Source organism: Hemibagrus wyckioides, linkage group LG18 (assembly GCF_019097595.1).
Source record: "Hemibagrus wyckioides isolate EC202008001 linkage group LG18, SWU_Hwy_1.0, whole genome shotgun sequence".
Taxonomy (NCBI): Eukaryota; Metazoa; Chordata; class Actinopteri; order Siluriformes; family Bagridae; genus Hemibagrus; species Hemibagrus wyckioides.
This window is the reverse complement of record NC_080727.1, coordinates 4,464,532-4,482,500: the sequence shown is the minus strand read 5'-3', so window position 1 is coordinate 4,482,500 and position 17,969 is coordinate 4,464,532. Positions and strand designations below refer to the sequence as shown.

Sequence of the window (17,969 nt, the reverse complement as noted above, 5' to 3'; positions counted from 1 at the left end):
AACACACACACACACAAACACACAAACACACTCACACACCCAATCTCTCACTCCCACATGCATACCCGCAAACACACACACAGTACATACATACATAAATACGCACACCCACACACAATCTGTCACTATAACACACACACAGAGCTCACCATGTTACAGAAAATAAGCCGTTAACTGTTCTGACATCATTTACTTTTGCAAACTGACACTCGAGACTCCTTCCAAAAATGTTAAACAAATTCCACAAAGCGAACTTCACCACTTTATTTATGTACCACATCTGTGAACTTCCTGATGAGACAGGACACACGCCTCCTCTGCATTTTTAAGAGCTCGTCTCCGCCTGGGGCTCATTCACGTGAAGTGTTTTTACACGGACATGTCGATCTCGGCATGGACGTGTGAGGATACGGGCACGGCAGTGTGAAAACAACGGACAAGAGGAAGAACATGGAGGAGGAGAAAAAGGTGGGAAAAGTCTCACAGTTGTGTGTGCTGATATTTTTTAGAATAATTTCAGAGTAAGAACAAGATCTTGGACATGCTTTATCTCTTCCTCCTTCTCTCACACACACACACGCGCACACACACCCTTCTATAACATAAACCGGAGAGAGATCGCATGATGCATTATCCAGATGTGGTCTCCAGATGTCTTTTTGTGATAAAATAAAAGCCTGTTCATGACTTCAGCTCAGATGAGAACATAAAGACGAACAAGAACGTTTGTTAACTTCCAGGCCAAAAGAAGGGCAATTTTTTTTTAAAAATCCTTACACATCGAGTCCTGGAGGCATCAGCATGAAGGACACGTTGTTTTATAAGGAAGCAGCTCGATGCTTTACCCTGAACTTTTATTCAATTCAATTAAAAAAAAAATATTTTATCCCCAAGGGGCAATTTAAGGCATGCAGAGTAGTTAAAAAAAGATCAGTGCAAATACAAAATAAAAATAAAATAAAATAAAATAAAATAAAATAAAATAAAATAAAATAAAATAAAATGAATAAAATAAAATAAATAAATAAATAAAATAAAAAACAATTGTTGTATGTCAATAAATGGAATAAATCTGTTAATGCAAAAAGCTTTGAACACACATCTGTATAAAATATCTGTAAAAGTAAACATCTGTATACGATATAAAATATCTGCAAATAAATATACGCTGTCTAATCTGTGAAAATAGGTATTAAAAAATACCTATATATTTTTTTAGCTATATATATATATATATATATATATATATATATATATATATATATATATATTATAATATATAATTATTATAAATAAATATATATATATATATATATATATGTGTATATATATATATATATATATATATATATATATATATACACACACACACACACACACACAGGGGTTGGACAATGAAACTGAAACACTGGCCAATTTAGTGTTGGAGGTTTCATGGCTAAATTTGACCAGCCTGGTGGCCAGTCTTCATTGATTGCACATTCCACCAGTAAGAGCAGAGTGTGAAGGTTTAATTAGCAGAGTAATAGCACAGTTTTGCTTAAGATATTGCAATGCACACAACATTATGGGCGACATATCAGAGTTCAAAAGAGGACAAATTGTTGGTGCAGGTCTCGCTGGCGCATCTGTGACTAAGACAGCAAGTCTTTGTGATGTATCAAGAGCCACGGTATCCAGGGTAATGTCAGCATACCACCAAGAAGGACGAACCACATCCAACAGGAGTAACTGTGGATGCAAGAGGAAGCTGTCTGAAAGAGATGTCCGGGTGCTAACCCAGATTATTTCCAAAAAACATAAAACCACAGCTGCCCAACTCACTGCAGAATTAAATTTGCACCTCAACTCTCCTGTTTCCACCAAAACTGTCCGTCGGGAGCTCCACAGGGTCAATGTACATGGCCGGGCTGCAATAGCCAAACCTTTGGTCAATCGTGCCAATGCCAAACGTTGGTTTCAATGGTGCCAGCAGTGAAAATCTTGGGCTGTGGACAATGTGAAACATGTATTGTTCTCTGATGAGTCCACCTTCACTGTCTTTCCCACATCCGGGAGAGTTACGGTGTGGAGAAGCCCCAAAGAAGCGTACCACCCAGACTGTTGCATGCCCAGAGTGAAGCATGGGGGTGGATCAGTAATGGTCTGGGCTGCAATATCATGGCGTTCCCTAGGCCCAATACTTGTGCTAGATGGGCGCGTCACTGCCAAGGACTACCGAACCATTCTGGAGGACCATGTGCACCCAATGGTTCAAACATTGTATCCTGAAGGCGGTGCCGTGTATCAGGATGATAATGCACCAATACACACAGCAAGACTGGTGACAGAGTGGTTTGATGAACATGAAAGTGAAGTTGAACATCTCCCATGGCCTGCACAGTCACCAGATCTAAATATTATTGAGCCACTTTGGGGTGTTTTGGAGGAGCGAGTCAGGAAACGTTTTCCTCCACCAGCATCACGTAGTGACCTGGCCACTATTCTGCAAGAAGAATCTCTCAGAATCCCTCTGGCCACTGTGCAGGACTTGTATCTGTCATTCCCAAGACGAATTGATGCTGTATTGGCCGCAAAAGGAGGCCCTACACCATACTAATGAATTATTGTGGTTCTTGCATTAAAGTCATGTTTTAAACATGATTCTGAGTCATCCAGAATTTATTAGGAAAACCTTTCACCTCTATGAAATATTAGAAATAATCTACAAGTCTGTTAACAATCCGAATTTCCTGACGATCAAGAAGAAGAAGAAATATTCTGATCCTTAAACTAAGTAAATTATGTATGAAAAAATCAGGTTAAAAAAAATTGTCCTCGTGTCATTTAACATTTTAAACTTAAGGCTAAAATTTCAACTCCTTTCTAAGGAAAATCCATCCTGTTTTCTTTAACATCATCTTCAATACGATTGTTAAAGGTACAAAAACAGCAAAGATCCAGCGCCAGAGACGTGATCTGTGGAAACACACAGCAGCTCATTCGCCGCGTCTCTCTCCTAGCTCCTGTCGCGCAGATAAACCACAGCTAGGTGACGAGCGGCAGCGTAGGCGTCTCTATAATTAGGACACGATTCTCCTAACAGCAGCTGCTTTGACTCAGCTGGGCGTGTCCTGGAAGAGCTGACACGGTTTTTCAGAGCAGACAACGTGTTAAGAAATATGCCGTGGAGCACCTACGAGTGCTCCGGCCTAATAAACTAGCACTGGAGACGGTGATGTGAGATATAGAACAGGAAACCTGACAGGATGAGAGGACAGATGGGATGAGAGCAGAGCGGAACTCGTCGCTCGGCTCGTCAACAGGCTTCAGTTCAGTCTAATCAATAAACCAGCTGCTGGGTAATGATGCAGCCCTAACCAAATGATTACAGACACCGGTGCTAGGGTCAAAGGTCTCCAGGGTGGACACTAGGGATCATGATGCTGTGTGCCGGATGTATTCAATTCAATTCAATTTTATTTGTATAGCGCTTTTAACAATGAACATCGTCTCAAAGCAGCTTTACAGAACATAAGTGCAAAAAGTCCTAGATGTTAGACAAAATCATCCCTAGTGAGCAGGCCTGAGGCGAGTGTGGCGAGGAAAAACTCCATTAGATGGTATGAGGAAGAAACCTTGAGAGGAACCAGACTCAAAAGGGAACCAGTCCTCATTTGGGTGACACCGGAGAGCATCACTCGAAGTCATCTGGCAGATGCAACTTATGTTTTTATCAAAATTTTTATCCAACTGAGCAGTTGAGGGTTAAGGGCCTTGCTCAGGGGGCCAGCAGTTTCAGCTTGGTGGACCTTGGATTTGGAACTCACAACCTTCTGAGCACCACTAAGCTGGACATTTTTCTTGCACTAGTGCAGGGGTTCAGCAAGAAAATCAAACGCATTTCTCCATCCCTTTACCTCAGCTAGTTCATGCAAAGAAAATCACAGCACCATGCTAGCTAGTGGGCATTTTCCATCACCACGGCCGCACTAGCTAGCCACTACATACGCCGTTTGGAGACGGATCACACGTCTTCCTTCTAAAAATAAACGTTCCAGACAGAACTGTTTGTGTATAAAACGCATCACTGACTACTAGTAACACGCTGAGCCTAAAACAACATTTTGCGCTTTACGATTTCCCATGATGCTTTGATGTACAGAAATAGAATAGCGCAAACATCGTGTTTTGGATGAATCCAATCTTTGATGCAGGTGACCGCACGGTGTGGGTCACTGCCTAAACAAACACGTCGACCTAGAGAAAATGGATAATGTTTTATAGTGAGGGGGAAAATGTTTCGTTCTTGTTTGCATCTCATTTCCATATTCTCCTTGCCCCGCCCACTTCACGTCACTAACCAGCTGTGAGACTACCCAGTTTACTACCCAGACTTCTGACCTTCTGAAGTGAACATAGCATAAAGTAATAATATTACAGCTGCCTGTATCCCTCATGGCTAACTACACTGTTGTTAGATACATGACATATGAAATGGGACCCATTTATTTCATCAAACATCCAAAAGAAATAAAGAGAGAAAGTTTGCACTCTGTTTATAGGCTAGCGGTGCTTCAGAGCAAAGGTTTACAACTCTAATGCTGCAGTAAAGGGATGGAAATGATGCTAATACTAATTTATTCAGTGCCCACTGCTTACATAAAAATATAATATACCTGCAAGCAGCGACTGACGGGGCCAAGCACCAACCGAGAAGCAGCACTGGCATGTCTTTACACTGCATCACTGAACTCTGAGCTGCACTGCATGACGTACCCTAGAGCTATGCCACACACTTCCTGTTTGTGTTGCTTTCCATGTTAACTCATCTCCTCGCCATGGCAACACCGTTTAGGAGATCCTTTACAATTTGGTATTGTGTGGATTGGATTGTGTTCAAGATGATTGAATTTGGTTAGAATCTGATGTCTTAGGTGGAATGTTTGATAGCTGGCAAAAGACACAACATGTGATGTGAAGGTGATATTTGAAGATGTGAAGGTCAAATCTCAGTGTGAAGGTGATATTTGAAGAGGTGAAGGTGAAATTTGAAGATGTAATAGTAAAATCTCAATGTATAGCAGATATTTGGAGATGTGAAGGTGAATTATTTAAATGTGAAGGTGAAGTATGAAGATGTGAAGGTGAAATTTGAAGATATGAAAGTGAAATATAAAGGTGAATGTGAAATTTGTAGATGTGAAGGTGAAATTTGAAGATCTAAAGGGGAATCTGAAGATGTGAAGGTGAAATCTGAAGATGTGAAGGTGAAATCTGAAGATGTGAAGGTGAAATCTGAAGATGTGAAGGTGAAATCTGAAGGTGATATTTGAAGGTAAAGGTAAAATCTGAAAATGTGAAGGTGAAATTTGAAGATAATGAAAATGAAATCTGCTTTTCTTGGTGCATGTAGGTAAACCTGGACACTTATATGCCGTTAAACTCCAGGCCACGCCCAGATCCAAAATCCCCAATGATTCACTGGTTAATGATTAAAGCACCTGTTTGGAGGAGTTAATGGAGGTGATTGTGAAAGACCTATGTGAATACCCAATTTGGTGCATGTGGGTTAAACCAGATGCTTGAAAAATGACAAAGATTGTCAAAAGCAGATCCGAGCTTCGGCCAGAACCTGATACCTATTTATGAAATTTTGTGAGTGCTGAGCTTAAAAAAAATAATAAACAAGGCAAAAACAAGAAGATCCTATGCACCCTTAATGCCTGGACCCTAATCGCTGGACCAATGCATGTGTAATCTCTGCAGGAAAACAAGGAAAGTCCCTGTTTTTTTGTCAGAGACCGTACATAATGTCTGACTTTACGGCTGATCGCTTGCTCTCTGATGAACGATTAAGCCACACCTTGAATCAGATTCATTTGCGATATAATCTCTGACGCTAACTGTCTCATAATTACTGTTATTACCATCATTTTTCCCAGACACCAAGGCGTCTCTGGTTTATGAAGGACCCAATTCTGACAACAGCACAAAATCTGCAGTAAGTCTGGTCTAATTCCTGACTAACCTACCACAAGAACATTCTAGACTTGCTCCAGAAGTACAGGGAGACACTTCAGAAGGATAGCGCATGCAGAGAAAGAGGCTCGTTCAGTAAAATGTCAGAAGAACACAGCACGTTTCAGTGCCGCAAATAAACCCTGAGGGTCACGCCAGTCCACGAGCGCTACAGCTCTGAGCTCTGAGAGTCTCGCCCCGATGCGACAGGACACAAAGGTTCCTTTCTCCAACCTCTCGCACGACGAGCGCTCTCGGAATCAGGCTGCGCTCCGAGTGCTCTTGAAACACACGCAGCATGGGGAATGTTGCAGAGGGTAAATTTGACTTGCATTAGTCACAGACTCCTTTCTCTGCCAAGTCACAGCTTTCCTGCTACGTTCACAGGCCTTGTACTGTAGTTAGAGAACATTTACCTCACATCTCAGCTTAAAGGCTCCAGTTATAAGGTTCTGAATAACAGTTTAATATACACATGTGGCACATCTAGTCATTACATCAAAGTTACCGCCGACTAAACAGGAAGTGGTTTAAATCTCAGCCTGTTCAGACAAGTTAGTGATTTAGACGCCCGTCTCTGTGTGTGTGTGTATGTTATGAAGCGTTAGCTAATGGTATCCCCCATCTTCACTGCTCTCTTCCCCCTGGGTCTAATGGGCCGCTCCATCAGCTCATTACCCTGCCGGATAAAAGGCTTTATTTGTGGAGCCTGGGCACGTAAAGACACAAACAGAGCCTGCTGTGTCCCCGAGGGCCTCATAGCCACGCTGCACAGCCAAAGTCGACCCACAGCTTGAGCCCACATGCTGTTCCTGGAGCCAGACACCATCTTAAAGCTTTCATTAGAAAAGGCACCTGAGCCTGGAGCTGGGAACGAGCGCCACAAGGCTGCGAGAAGAAAGTGAAGTTCTGGTAAGATGTGGAGATGGAGATGGAGATGGAGATTTACCTGATGCCTTTGATCTGAGCGATGCTGTGTAGAGAGATCCTGGACAGCGCAGAGATCACCTGGGAAAACACAAGACGTTTGGGTTAGCAATGATGTGAGACACAAGTCAGAGACACGGCATGCTGTGGGGGGGGAATTAAGAGACAGGGAGGTGTGGCGTGATACGGCCTGACAGGAAGCACTCCTCCTTTAATCCTATTACATCACAGCAAATTGTCAATATGGACCAACATGGTGGCAATATTACTTATATTTATTAAAACCACACGTCAGAAAACTATCCAGATTTACGGTTACAGCTTTAAGTGCTGACTGAGAGTGGAGACTCCTTCCAAGAAGTCATGTAAATAAAACTAAGGAAGTTATTATTATTGACCAATCAGAAGCGAATATTCGGCAGCGCTGTGATGGAATGAATCAGAGTAAAGCTTGGCAGATGTAATATGAAGAAGGCGTATAGATCTCCTTATGTTTCTCAGGGATTTACAGCATCTTATGTTTTTCTCTCTCTCTTCCTTCCTGTGCATTAGTAGCAGCTAACAGAGTTAAATGCACAGAGCACTCAAACCCAGTTAACGCCAGGCGTGAGCCACATGCGAGTGGTCTCATCGGTGGAGACAATACGGGCCTCCAGATGGTGCGATCATGAGCTCTGGGAGTGTTTTGTAGATCCGCACACACTCACACACACACACACACACACACACACGCGCAATTATAAACATGTAACGTTGGAAAGGCTTTTGTCTTGCCTCATTACATGTTTATAGGAGTGTTAAACCCGTTGCCATTCATAAGAGTGTGTGTGTGTTGCTCTCTAAGCAGGTGTGCACCCTCTCTACTTGGCTATACACATTGAATCAGTGCTCCTGCTGCCATGAAGGTGACTCCATAAATGAGAACAAGCTCTAATGAGAGCCATCACATCTCGAAAGCGTCTCTCTGAGAACACGTCTTCATTTCACACGCCGTTTACACCCGGTCATATCGCTTCTTCAAAACTTTCATATAGTCAATGAGACCTGGAGTTTTAAGGCAGATGAGGCAATATGGAATAAAAAAGGACATTGTGCACAGTATGTATAAATGGATCACGGTTAATAAGCTTGAAAAATAGAAATGCAACAAGCTAATTGCGAGTCACCTGTCCATCAGTTATCTACTTATTCAGTCAATCATTCGGTCATCCAGTTAGTCAAATCATCAATCAGTCAGTCAGTAAGTTATTCATTCAATCGTTCAGTCATCCAGTTATTCAGTTAGTTACTTATTTAGTCAATCAGTCATCCAGTTATTCAGTTATCCAGTAATTCATCCATGCAGCCAGTACATCATCCAGTCATCAAGTCAGTATGTCATCCAATCATTTAGTCATCCAGTCAGTGAGTATGTCGTTTAATCATCCAGTCAGTCAGTCAGTCATCCAGTCAGTCAGTCTGTCATCCAGTCATTTAATCATCCAGTCATTCAGTCATCTAGTCAGTCATCCAATCATTCAATCATCCAGTCACTCTGTCATCAAGTCAGTCAGTCATCCAGTCAGTCATCCAGTCATTTAATCATCTAGTCATTCAGTCATCTAGTCAGTCATCCAATCATTCAGTCATCCAGTCAATCAGTCTGTCATTAATCATCCAGTCAGTCTGTCATCCAGATAGTCAGTCAGTCATCCAGTCAGTCTTCCAGTCATTTAATCATCTAGTCATTCAGTTATCTAGTCAATCATTCAATCATCCAGTCATTCAGCCATCCAGTCATTCAATCATCAAGTCATTCAGTCATCCAGATAGTCAGTCAGTCATCCAGTCAGTCTTCCAGTCATTCAATCATCCAGTCATTCAGCCATCCAGTCATTCAATCTTCTAGTCATTCAGTCATTTAATCAGTCTCTTATCCAGTCATTTATTTATACAGTCAGTCTGTCATCCAGTCATCTTGTCATTCAGTCATCTAGTCATTCAGTCATCCTGTCATCCAGTCAGTCAGTCTGTTGTTCAGTCGGTCATTCAGTCTGTCATCCAGTCATCCTGTCAGTCATTCTGTGATCCTGTTAGTCAGTCTGTCATCTAGTCATTCAGTCATCTAGTCGGTCAGTCTGTCATCCAGTCATCCCGTCAGTCAGTTTGTCATCCAGTCATTCAGTCATCCAGTCTGTCAGTCAGTCAGTCAGTCAGTCAGTATGTCATTTAACCAAAATGCTTGTCACAATAAATGCCACAACAGTCAGTCAACAAAAGTTAATAGAGAACAAAAAGAAAAAAAAGGATATCCAATACTAATTCATCTAAGTAAGAATGGAATTGGTTGATGCTGTAGAAGCACTCACGGTACTCTCACAAAACCATACAGTAGCAATTTTTCCAAAAGTGACACCAGAGTCATTTAATGTCCTTTTCTTCCAGAAAGCAATACAAATAAAACTTCACTTTGCATCTTATTCACACCTGCTCCTCCTGAACCCATCTCTCTCTCTCTCTCTCTCTCTCTCTCTCTCAGCCTGTAGCTTTCCTCATGCAGCTCAGCTGAGGATGAATGAAGCCTTTAGGATCAATAGCGCTGCGTTACTCTGAATGCTTGCATTTGTCAGCCTTCTGTCTCGCCCCTTCATGCACCACCAGCTAATGGGTATAAATATTAATGGAGCTTCAGTGTGGAGACACCAGCGCTGCCCGGCTGACTTATAGACCACCGATGCAGCTTTTCATCACTCTCTCTCTCTCTCTCTCTCTCTCTCTCTCGCCCTGCATTCAGTGAATCTCTTCTCCTGCTACGTGGCTCTCATCCCTCAGTTTTTTCCTCTTTTTTCCTCGTTCTACTGTCATCGCTCAGGTCAGGTCGGAACCTCTTTCCGTTTCGTCATTATTGATTTTCTTTCATCTCGGTGGCGCTCTCTGAGGAGCAGCCAGTCGCAGTCGGAAGGAAACGCATGGCCTCCGTCACCTCTCACACACAAAGCAGATCAAACACAATAACCGATTTGGAGGAAAGGAGGAGAAAATATTACACTCCACAGGGACACAGGTGATCACCTGCATCAGACAACAGCAGGAGATGGAGGGCCCGAGGAGCAGAAAAAAGGAGCTAGTGTGTGTGTGTGTGTGTGTCTGTGTGTGAATGAGAGACTGAGAGACAGAGACAGAGAGAGATTGTGTATCAATCTAATCTTGCTTTAGATTGAACAGAAAACAAAGCTAAGAGAAGAGAAGAGAAGAGAAGAGAAGAGAAGAGAAGAGAAGAGAAGAGAAGAGAAGATGACAGAGGAACAGAAAATGAAACCTGAGGAAACCTGAGAGAAGATTGGAGATGCCACAAGATGAAACTAGAAAGGATAAAAATAACGATCTGAAATGAAAAGATGAGTAAGTGATAGACAGAAAGACAGACAGATAAACAGACAGACCGAAAGACAAACAGACAGGAATCTGCACTAGAGTAGCAAAAGAACACATTACATTAAATACACAGAATAAATCACACAGACAGACAGACAGATAAACAGACAGACCGAAAGACAGACAGAGAGGAATCTGCACTAGAGTAGCAAAAGAACACATTACATTAAATACACAGAATAAATCACACAGACAGACAGACAGATAAACAGACAGACAGACAGACAGACAGGAATCTGCACTAGAGTAGCAAAAGAACACATTACATTAAATACACAGAATAAATCACACAGACAGACAGACAGACAGAATTTCACTGATATGAGAAATCTGCACTACAGTAGCAAAAGAACACAACATTTCATTAAATACACAGAATATTCTGTCACACAGACAGAAAGACAGACAGATAGACAGAGAGGAAGACAGGATGAAATTAATGATGAGACAATACTGAGATCGTTCCCAATCACGTCACAGACATGTAAAGATGTGTAATGCCCCCTCTCAGAGCTTCATACTCCAGTGACCGCAAAAAAAATCTACAAATGACCCCGAATCCCAACCTCGGACCCGCGGTTGAGCCAAGGTGTGTGCGAGCAGTGAGACTTCCCCGAGCGCCAAGTGAGTAAATGAGACGGAGCCCGGGTTGAGTTAATAAGAGGATTCGGTGCTGGGAGAAACGTGAGAAAAACATGAGAACAGATGGTTGTGTGAAGAGTCACACAGTCCCCGACTTCATTAATAATCCACCTGATGAGATGCCACGAGGTCTAACCAGTACAGAGTCTGCGATCTGCCTTTAACTAATCACACACACACACAAAAATAATGACCTTGACTCGGACGAAGTAGTGCTCCCAGAACTCCCAGCACTTGTTCGTCAAGTGCAGGGTTCCTCTGTGATCAATAGAGGAACAGCACCAGGGAAGCAGCAGATTTTGCTCAGTGAGATGCAGAGGCATGTGAAGGGTCAGCAAAGGGTCGGTGATGGTTCAGCGGAGGGTCAGTGACGCTAAACGATTTTAGATCAAGTAGAGAAGAGCAGGAGGTGGTGTTGCCCAGAGAGACCGGATAATGTAGTGAGATGAATCTTTACACATACACAACCTGTTCATCTGTACACAAAAAAAAACAACAACAGAGTTGACCTTGAGTGACCCTTGACGATATAACAGCCACGTGAAACACTGTTGAGAAACAAAGCACTTCAAAATGTCTTATTTATCGCTATGAGCTCAGCATTAAATGGACATTAAGTAGATTTTCGAAAGCCCAGACACTGGAGACTCCTTCCAACATCAGGCTATGTATAAAACCATCACACCATCCAAATACACATAAATGGCCACTTGTCAAAAGATAAATAAATAAAAATGTCTTCTCAGCCCCTTTATGACACACATGGGTTACATGTCGTGTCTCTGAGCGATTGGTCGTGTGGAAGTAACACAATTTCGTCTTGCCATTTTCTGAGTGGAGAAAAGGCATTAAAAATGGAAGTGCACCCTCAACACTTCTCCCCCGTCCTATTACCGCCCTGCGGGTCAAACAAAGATGGAAGTGAGTGGATGGGTTCCTTTTAAGTGAAGAGCCTTCTTGCTTTCCGTCTGCGTCTGTGTGGCGAGAAGGAAAGACAGAATGGTGGTTACTCTAAACGATCCTGATCTGTGAAAGTATGACAGTCGGATCACGCTGTGATCGTATTTCTTGAGTCGAGCCGATATGAGAAAATCCGAGTACATCCTTTCGACCCATAGTGTAGAGAGGTATGCTGATCGAAGGGCTCTTCAATAGCCAGTGACTTAAAACTGAGAACCCATAAATACATAAAATACATAATTTACTCCTATGGATGATAATAATAATCAAACATTTCTAAACACCTGACCGTCACACCCATACCTGGTTCCTCCCCCTAAAATGTCTTGTTGTGTTCCAGCACTACAAGGTGATGCAAAGCAAGCTTTATAAAGACGGTTTGAGAAGGTTGTATCACTCAAATGTCCAGCACAGACTCTGTCTCATCCCCTTTGACCACCTTTGGGACGACCTGGAACATCGACTGCACCTCAGACCTGCTCACTTTTATAAGATCAGTGTCTGATCTCACTAATGCTAATGGATGAATGATCACTAATCCCAATACTTAGGCTAGAGGAAAGCCTTCACTGACTTGAGAGCAGGAATACATCTGGAAGGAGAATGAGTGTGCGCGGTGCTCAGGTGTCCTTAAACTTTTGCCCACTTTAAGTGACGATCAATACAGCGAGAAGTTGAAGACTAGATAAGGAAAATCATCACTGTAAGTATGGCAAAAGCTATAAGCTATAAAAAAAAAGTGCCATAATTTTTCTGCACATTTTATAAGTAGATACTATTAATAAGTCACAATTACTTAAGACACAATCCCTCCTTTTTGCATTCGATATTTCCAAAAACAACTCATATCTAAAAAAAAAAAAAAGAGCAATTACTTGTATGCTGAAGCTGAACAAACAATCCTGACTGTGTGTGGCTTTTTATAAAAAAAGAAAAAAAAGAAAAAGCGTCGAGCAAAAGTGCTTGCTTGTGAGCGCAAAAACTTCCATCTGAAAGCTATTACGCCTTTTCATTACGCCGCGGCTCGCTCTCGCTGCTTCCCGGGTTCCGCAAACCAGCTTCGGTACTGGAGAAAAGTGCGTGTTCGCTGCTTCTCGATGGCATTCGCACATTGCTCGCTTGTCACCTTCCTGAACCAATGCTGACTCAGATGTTTGTGCCACGCTTAAAGCCGCTGTATTGTGCAATGAAACGTTTAACACACCTATTACCGACCCGGCCTATAAACGTGTGCGGCGCTTGGGGGGGAGCAAAAAAAAATCGCTCGGGTAAAACAGAATGCATGACGTCGACTTGAGTTATTTTGGTGGTGTATAATATAATCGAGCAACAGGAGGTGGCTTTCATGGAACTGCCAATTCAAACAGATTGTGGTCAAAGCAGTGGAAAGAGCCTGTGGAGTTTATAGGAATATATATACGCAGAGATGGATGGCGTCTGCCTTTAAGCAGCTCTAATCGTTATAGGAACATGCTGATATGTTTCTCGGGGCTTGATACAGTAATATATAAGAAAGTCTCCGGGTTTGGAATGAATAAAGACGGTCATTTCGCTGACTTGGTGCAGCCACCTAATTATTCATCCTTGACCATTTGTTTTACGGTTTAGATCTCATAATGTGATATATGAAATATTCAATTATCCCACCCTGCTTTTGATTAACGTTATTTCCCAAACGCTCGGTCGTTATCTCGTCTTTTATGGTGCCCGGAGTTTGGAACCGGTCTCGTACAGCAATCTTGGTTACTTGCGTAAATCGTATTCGATCTTATTAACTCGTAAATTATTATTTCTTTTCGAGCCATAAAAATTAGTACCGACCGAACAAATGGTGCGTTCTGCCAAACATTCCCATTACTCTAGCTTAAGTGCTTGTTGATGCTAATTTGTTGCAGCAGGCTTCGTGAAACGGACACGTTAAGAGACGAGAACAGACCTTGGCTGAGGGTCCATCATGGGTTATACTGCATTAGGAGATCAGCAAGACACAGGTTTTATTTTCTGATAAGAATTGTGCGGTCGACTGGGATGCTTGGACGTCTGACTCGATCAAATGGAGTCCTAAATAATAATCATTTATTTTCAAGCCGTAAAGGATGATAACGGAGCTAACGATGATGCTCGAGCAACCCTGATACTGCTGTGAGAAGCAGATGCTGTTGTTTCAGACCGTGTCTGTTGTTGCTAATTTGTTGCAGCAGGTTATGTAAATTGGATCTGCTGAATAAAGAGACACCCGACATGACGAGCAAAACAGTTGCTGTCATAAAGAGATGCTCTGACAGGATTATCCTGCGTGGTGTAGAGGTCTGCTAAACAGAAAAAACTACACACACACACACACAGAGAGAGAAAAAGGCTGAGCTTATGCAAGCATACGACATAACGTGTGTGTGTGTTTGTATAAAAGATGATTCTGCTTTTGGCAGCCAGTGGAATGGCGAGCAGACCCAGTGGGAGGATGCGCTGGCTGCATTTGCAGGAATATAAAAACTTGCCCTGGATTGTATGCCGATGATACAGTCAAGCTGTTCCTTTACTTTTATACGTCTCTGAGGAGAGACTAAATGGTAGGAAGGAAGGCTGCTATTAACGAACGGCATGTTGACTGACCTGCAGCTGCTAGACCCAAGTGAAAAGATTCTCCTGATCTCTGAGTCATATTCCTCTGCTGTGTGGTTCTTATCGAACCCGAGCATGTGAGGCTGACCAAAAAGACTACATATGGGATTAGAGGGATAATCCAGGAAAGCAATGGAGGTCTGCGTCTCTCTGCCGGCGAAGATAAGAGCGGAGGAGAGGACTGAATGCAGGCCTACCCTGGGACATAGGGTGTACTCAAGGCTGGATTGGCTAATCACTGGTGATCAACTGAGCTTCTTTCTTTCTCTTTCTGCTCGGATGAAGAACTTAAACATAAAATAACATAAATCCGTCTGACCAAGATCCAGCCTGTGATGCTCTCGCATTCTTTCTACACATTCACCCTTAGCACCAAAAAGATCAATTCTGGGCAAGGTCTAACACATGCGAGTGCTAATTTAATGAAGCCTAATGAGGCATGTGAACAAATACAAATCACAAAAACTATATTAAAGGGGATAAAAGTGTTACAACACGAGTTAAAACAAAGCTATAACTAATCCCCAGGACTGTACAGCAGACTTGTCAAGTGTGAATTGTCAAGATGGGATATACTGCTTCAAAAGATCAGCAAGATAGTCAGAGCTAAAGCATTCAGAGCTTGGACCTTAACAGACAACACTGGCTTCCTTTATTGCTGCTGAAAGATTGAAGGAATTGAAAGTGACGGTTAATATGCAAACATTATTCTGGTAACTACACACAGTTTCATTAAGGCAGTGAAATCATGACTCGTTTAGGGTAGTTGCTAGATAAGATGCTTGCTGAATGTATATTTCTCAGGCTGTATCCTGTATCACAGTTTCACACAAAAAGCGAACCCCAGACCATCGTTTCAGGATGGAACGGATTTCAGTTCCCTGAACTGCACCAGATCAGATGACCTGGAGGAAATTTATCGTGATAACAGAGACACGACAGAGAAAGCAAAAGCCACTCCAGCCATGCAGGAGCTCTTCACTGCAAAGCATTCCGAGACTTTAGCACCGTGATAACATCGCTGTTCTTCACATATTACGGCATGCGGAGATGATTTTGTATATTACGCCCATTTTTACATCGAAACGTCATTAGAATCAATTTGTCTTCATACGAGCAATTAATATTAATCACAAGAGTCGTTCATCTGCTAGAAAGATCGCATAGTGGAACGCTCATTGGTCCCATTTAAGGGCAGTTACCGTTAATCTCCATGAAATGGAGGATATTACAAAATAATTACGTTAGCTGGGCCTGGGTTTTGCTGCACAGAGCCTGAATGGCCGTGTGTGAGGATTTACACGGCGCACACAGAAGATAAAAGCCATAAATTCTGCCACTCTATTTGATTTTCTCATGCCTTTTTTTTCAGTATGTTATATACTCTGTGTGTGTGTGTGTGTGTGTGTGTGTGTGTGTGTGTGTGTGAAGCGTAGTCCAGATGATACCCTGCAGGAGGTCTCGGTGGCGACCATTAAAGTGACAACAGGACAAAGGGCCTCCATTAAGAGCTCTTGCCCCGCCCTGTCACTGAGTCACCATGGCAACCACCCAGCTGATCGACAAGATTGGGGTCACATGACACAATCAATCAACGGAACAAAAACAGAGAGAAATTATATAGGAAGAGGCACACAGGCGATAGTGATATCTGAACATCTGATACATTTTGCTCTACATAATTGCTCCGTGTTGCTCATGTGACGAGAATCACGTGACATGCTAATCGCCCCATGTGCCTCAAATGTGCTGATAAAAAAAATATCCTAACCCTAATAACAAAAGGAAAAAGAGCGTGAAAAGGGAGAGACGTGCAGTGTCCATCCCAGCCCTGGCAAATGTTACCGTGGTGATGAGGAGGGCATTTAGTGGGTGTGAAATGAGGGCCGAGGGCCGGTGTGATCTTGACACAAACATCACATTCAGGTCTATTAAACCTGTCTGTTGCTTTTTTTCTCACACGGGCCTACTTTCCTCCTCCGCGATAAAGACCTAACGCTAAGCCTGATCAAAAGAGGGAGATTTTTCTCACAACCTGAGCTCAATACTGACAAGTATGTGTCAACTCATCCAGACACATCGACTTCACACGCTCTGATCGCCCAAACACAGTCGGAGGAACGATGTGTACTAACGTTGAGGAGGAGAGAAAGCGGCTGTCACGTTATATTATTCTCCACCGGTTGGTGCCTTCCGAATAATAAGGTGGTGTTCTGAGCAAAAATGTCATGAGGAGCGTCTAATTTGAGAATTCGCAGCTCTTGGGTGTAACCAGAGAGAGAGAGAGCGTGACAATACAAATGCATTGAAGGTGAAGCATCTTTAAAGAGTCAGTCAACAAACGTGCACACACACGCACACATACACACTGACACCATAAAACAATATGCATGAGCTGCCAGTTTCACCCCGGTGCTTTACGAGTATGGATGCGTCTGGGCTGCTCAGGATGATGGCTGAGGGAACAGACTGTGTGAGATGGCATTTAAGGCACTGGGCCAGAAGAATTGAGGTCAAGAGAGAGCAAGCTGTGTGTGTGAATCTGTCTGAACAGTGTGCCACCTCTCAGTAATCGTTGGCTCAGGTCTGAAATCAGACCTTCAGAGATCTTCAGAACTTATTAACTCTCCTGTTGCTGAGAGCCAACAGTAGAGCCTGGAAGCCAAAAGAGGACATATAAGGACACACACACACACTGTCTTTGTGAGGACCTTATATTACACTGCAACACATCTACGACCCTACAATGAGGACAGGAAGGAAATGCTGCTTAAATAAGAATCGATGCAAAACTATGGCTTATATTCAGAACTGAATCTCATCTCTTGGAGCTCATATTCAAAATTGTATTGCTTTTCACTAAGGGGGAGTGGGGTGGAGAGTAGGGGGGTAGTTGGCGGGTTTAACTGGCTACACGAAAACGAATGAAAAGAATGAGGAAGTGTCGATGCTTGCTGAGGGTGGCTCTGACGATTAATACGTTTCACAAGACACGGTCACTCCAACACACGGTGTGAATATTCAGCTATAACCACAATGACTGCGCCTTCTAATCCTGTCCTACAGAATGGTGAGCAGCCAGACGCAGGGTATGAGATGTGTGTAATACTTTTCGGTTGCAAAAATCGAAAATGAGAATGGATTCCCTCTAAACACTGCTAGAGTAAGGACTACATGATTAATGCACAGGGTCCTGTAAATATACAGGAGTCAAAGTAGGTGGTGAAAAATCTACAGAACACACGTATACTGTACACGTGTGGAGACATCCAGACCAGAGTGAAGGAGTGTTCATCATAGCTCAGCTCAGGGACATAAATCTCCTAAACTCATCACTCTCTCTAGCCTATAGCTTCTGAGACCCGTCTTATCGGCACATATCTCCTAGATCTTGCTGATTGATG

General features: G+C 42.7%; 1 protein-coding gene across 8 annotated transcripts in view; it reads right to left on the bottom strand.

Moving 5' to 3' along the window:
- vav2 (vav 2 guanine nucleotide exchange factor) overlaps nucleotides 1-17,969 on the bottom strand; it is a 187,777-nt gene that overhangs the window by 60,332 nt on the left and 109,476 nt on the right. For all 8 annotated transcript variants that reach the window (XM_058415578.1, XM_058415579.1, XM_058415581.1 and 5 more), the window contains exon 3: nucleotides 6,950-7,008. In XM_058415578.1, the coding sequence (XP_058271561.1) occupies nucleotides 6,950-7,008 (59 nt within the window). The remainder of the gene's footprint in view (nucleotides 1-6,949; nucleotides 7,009-17,969) is intronic.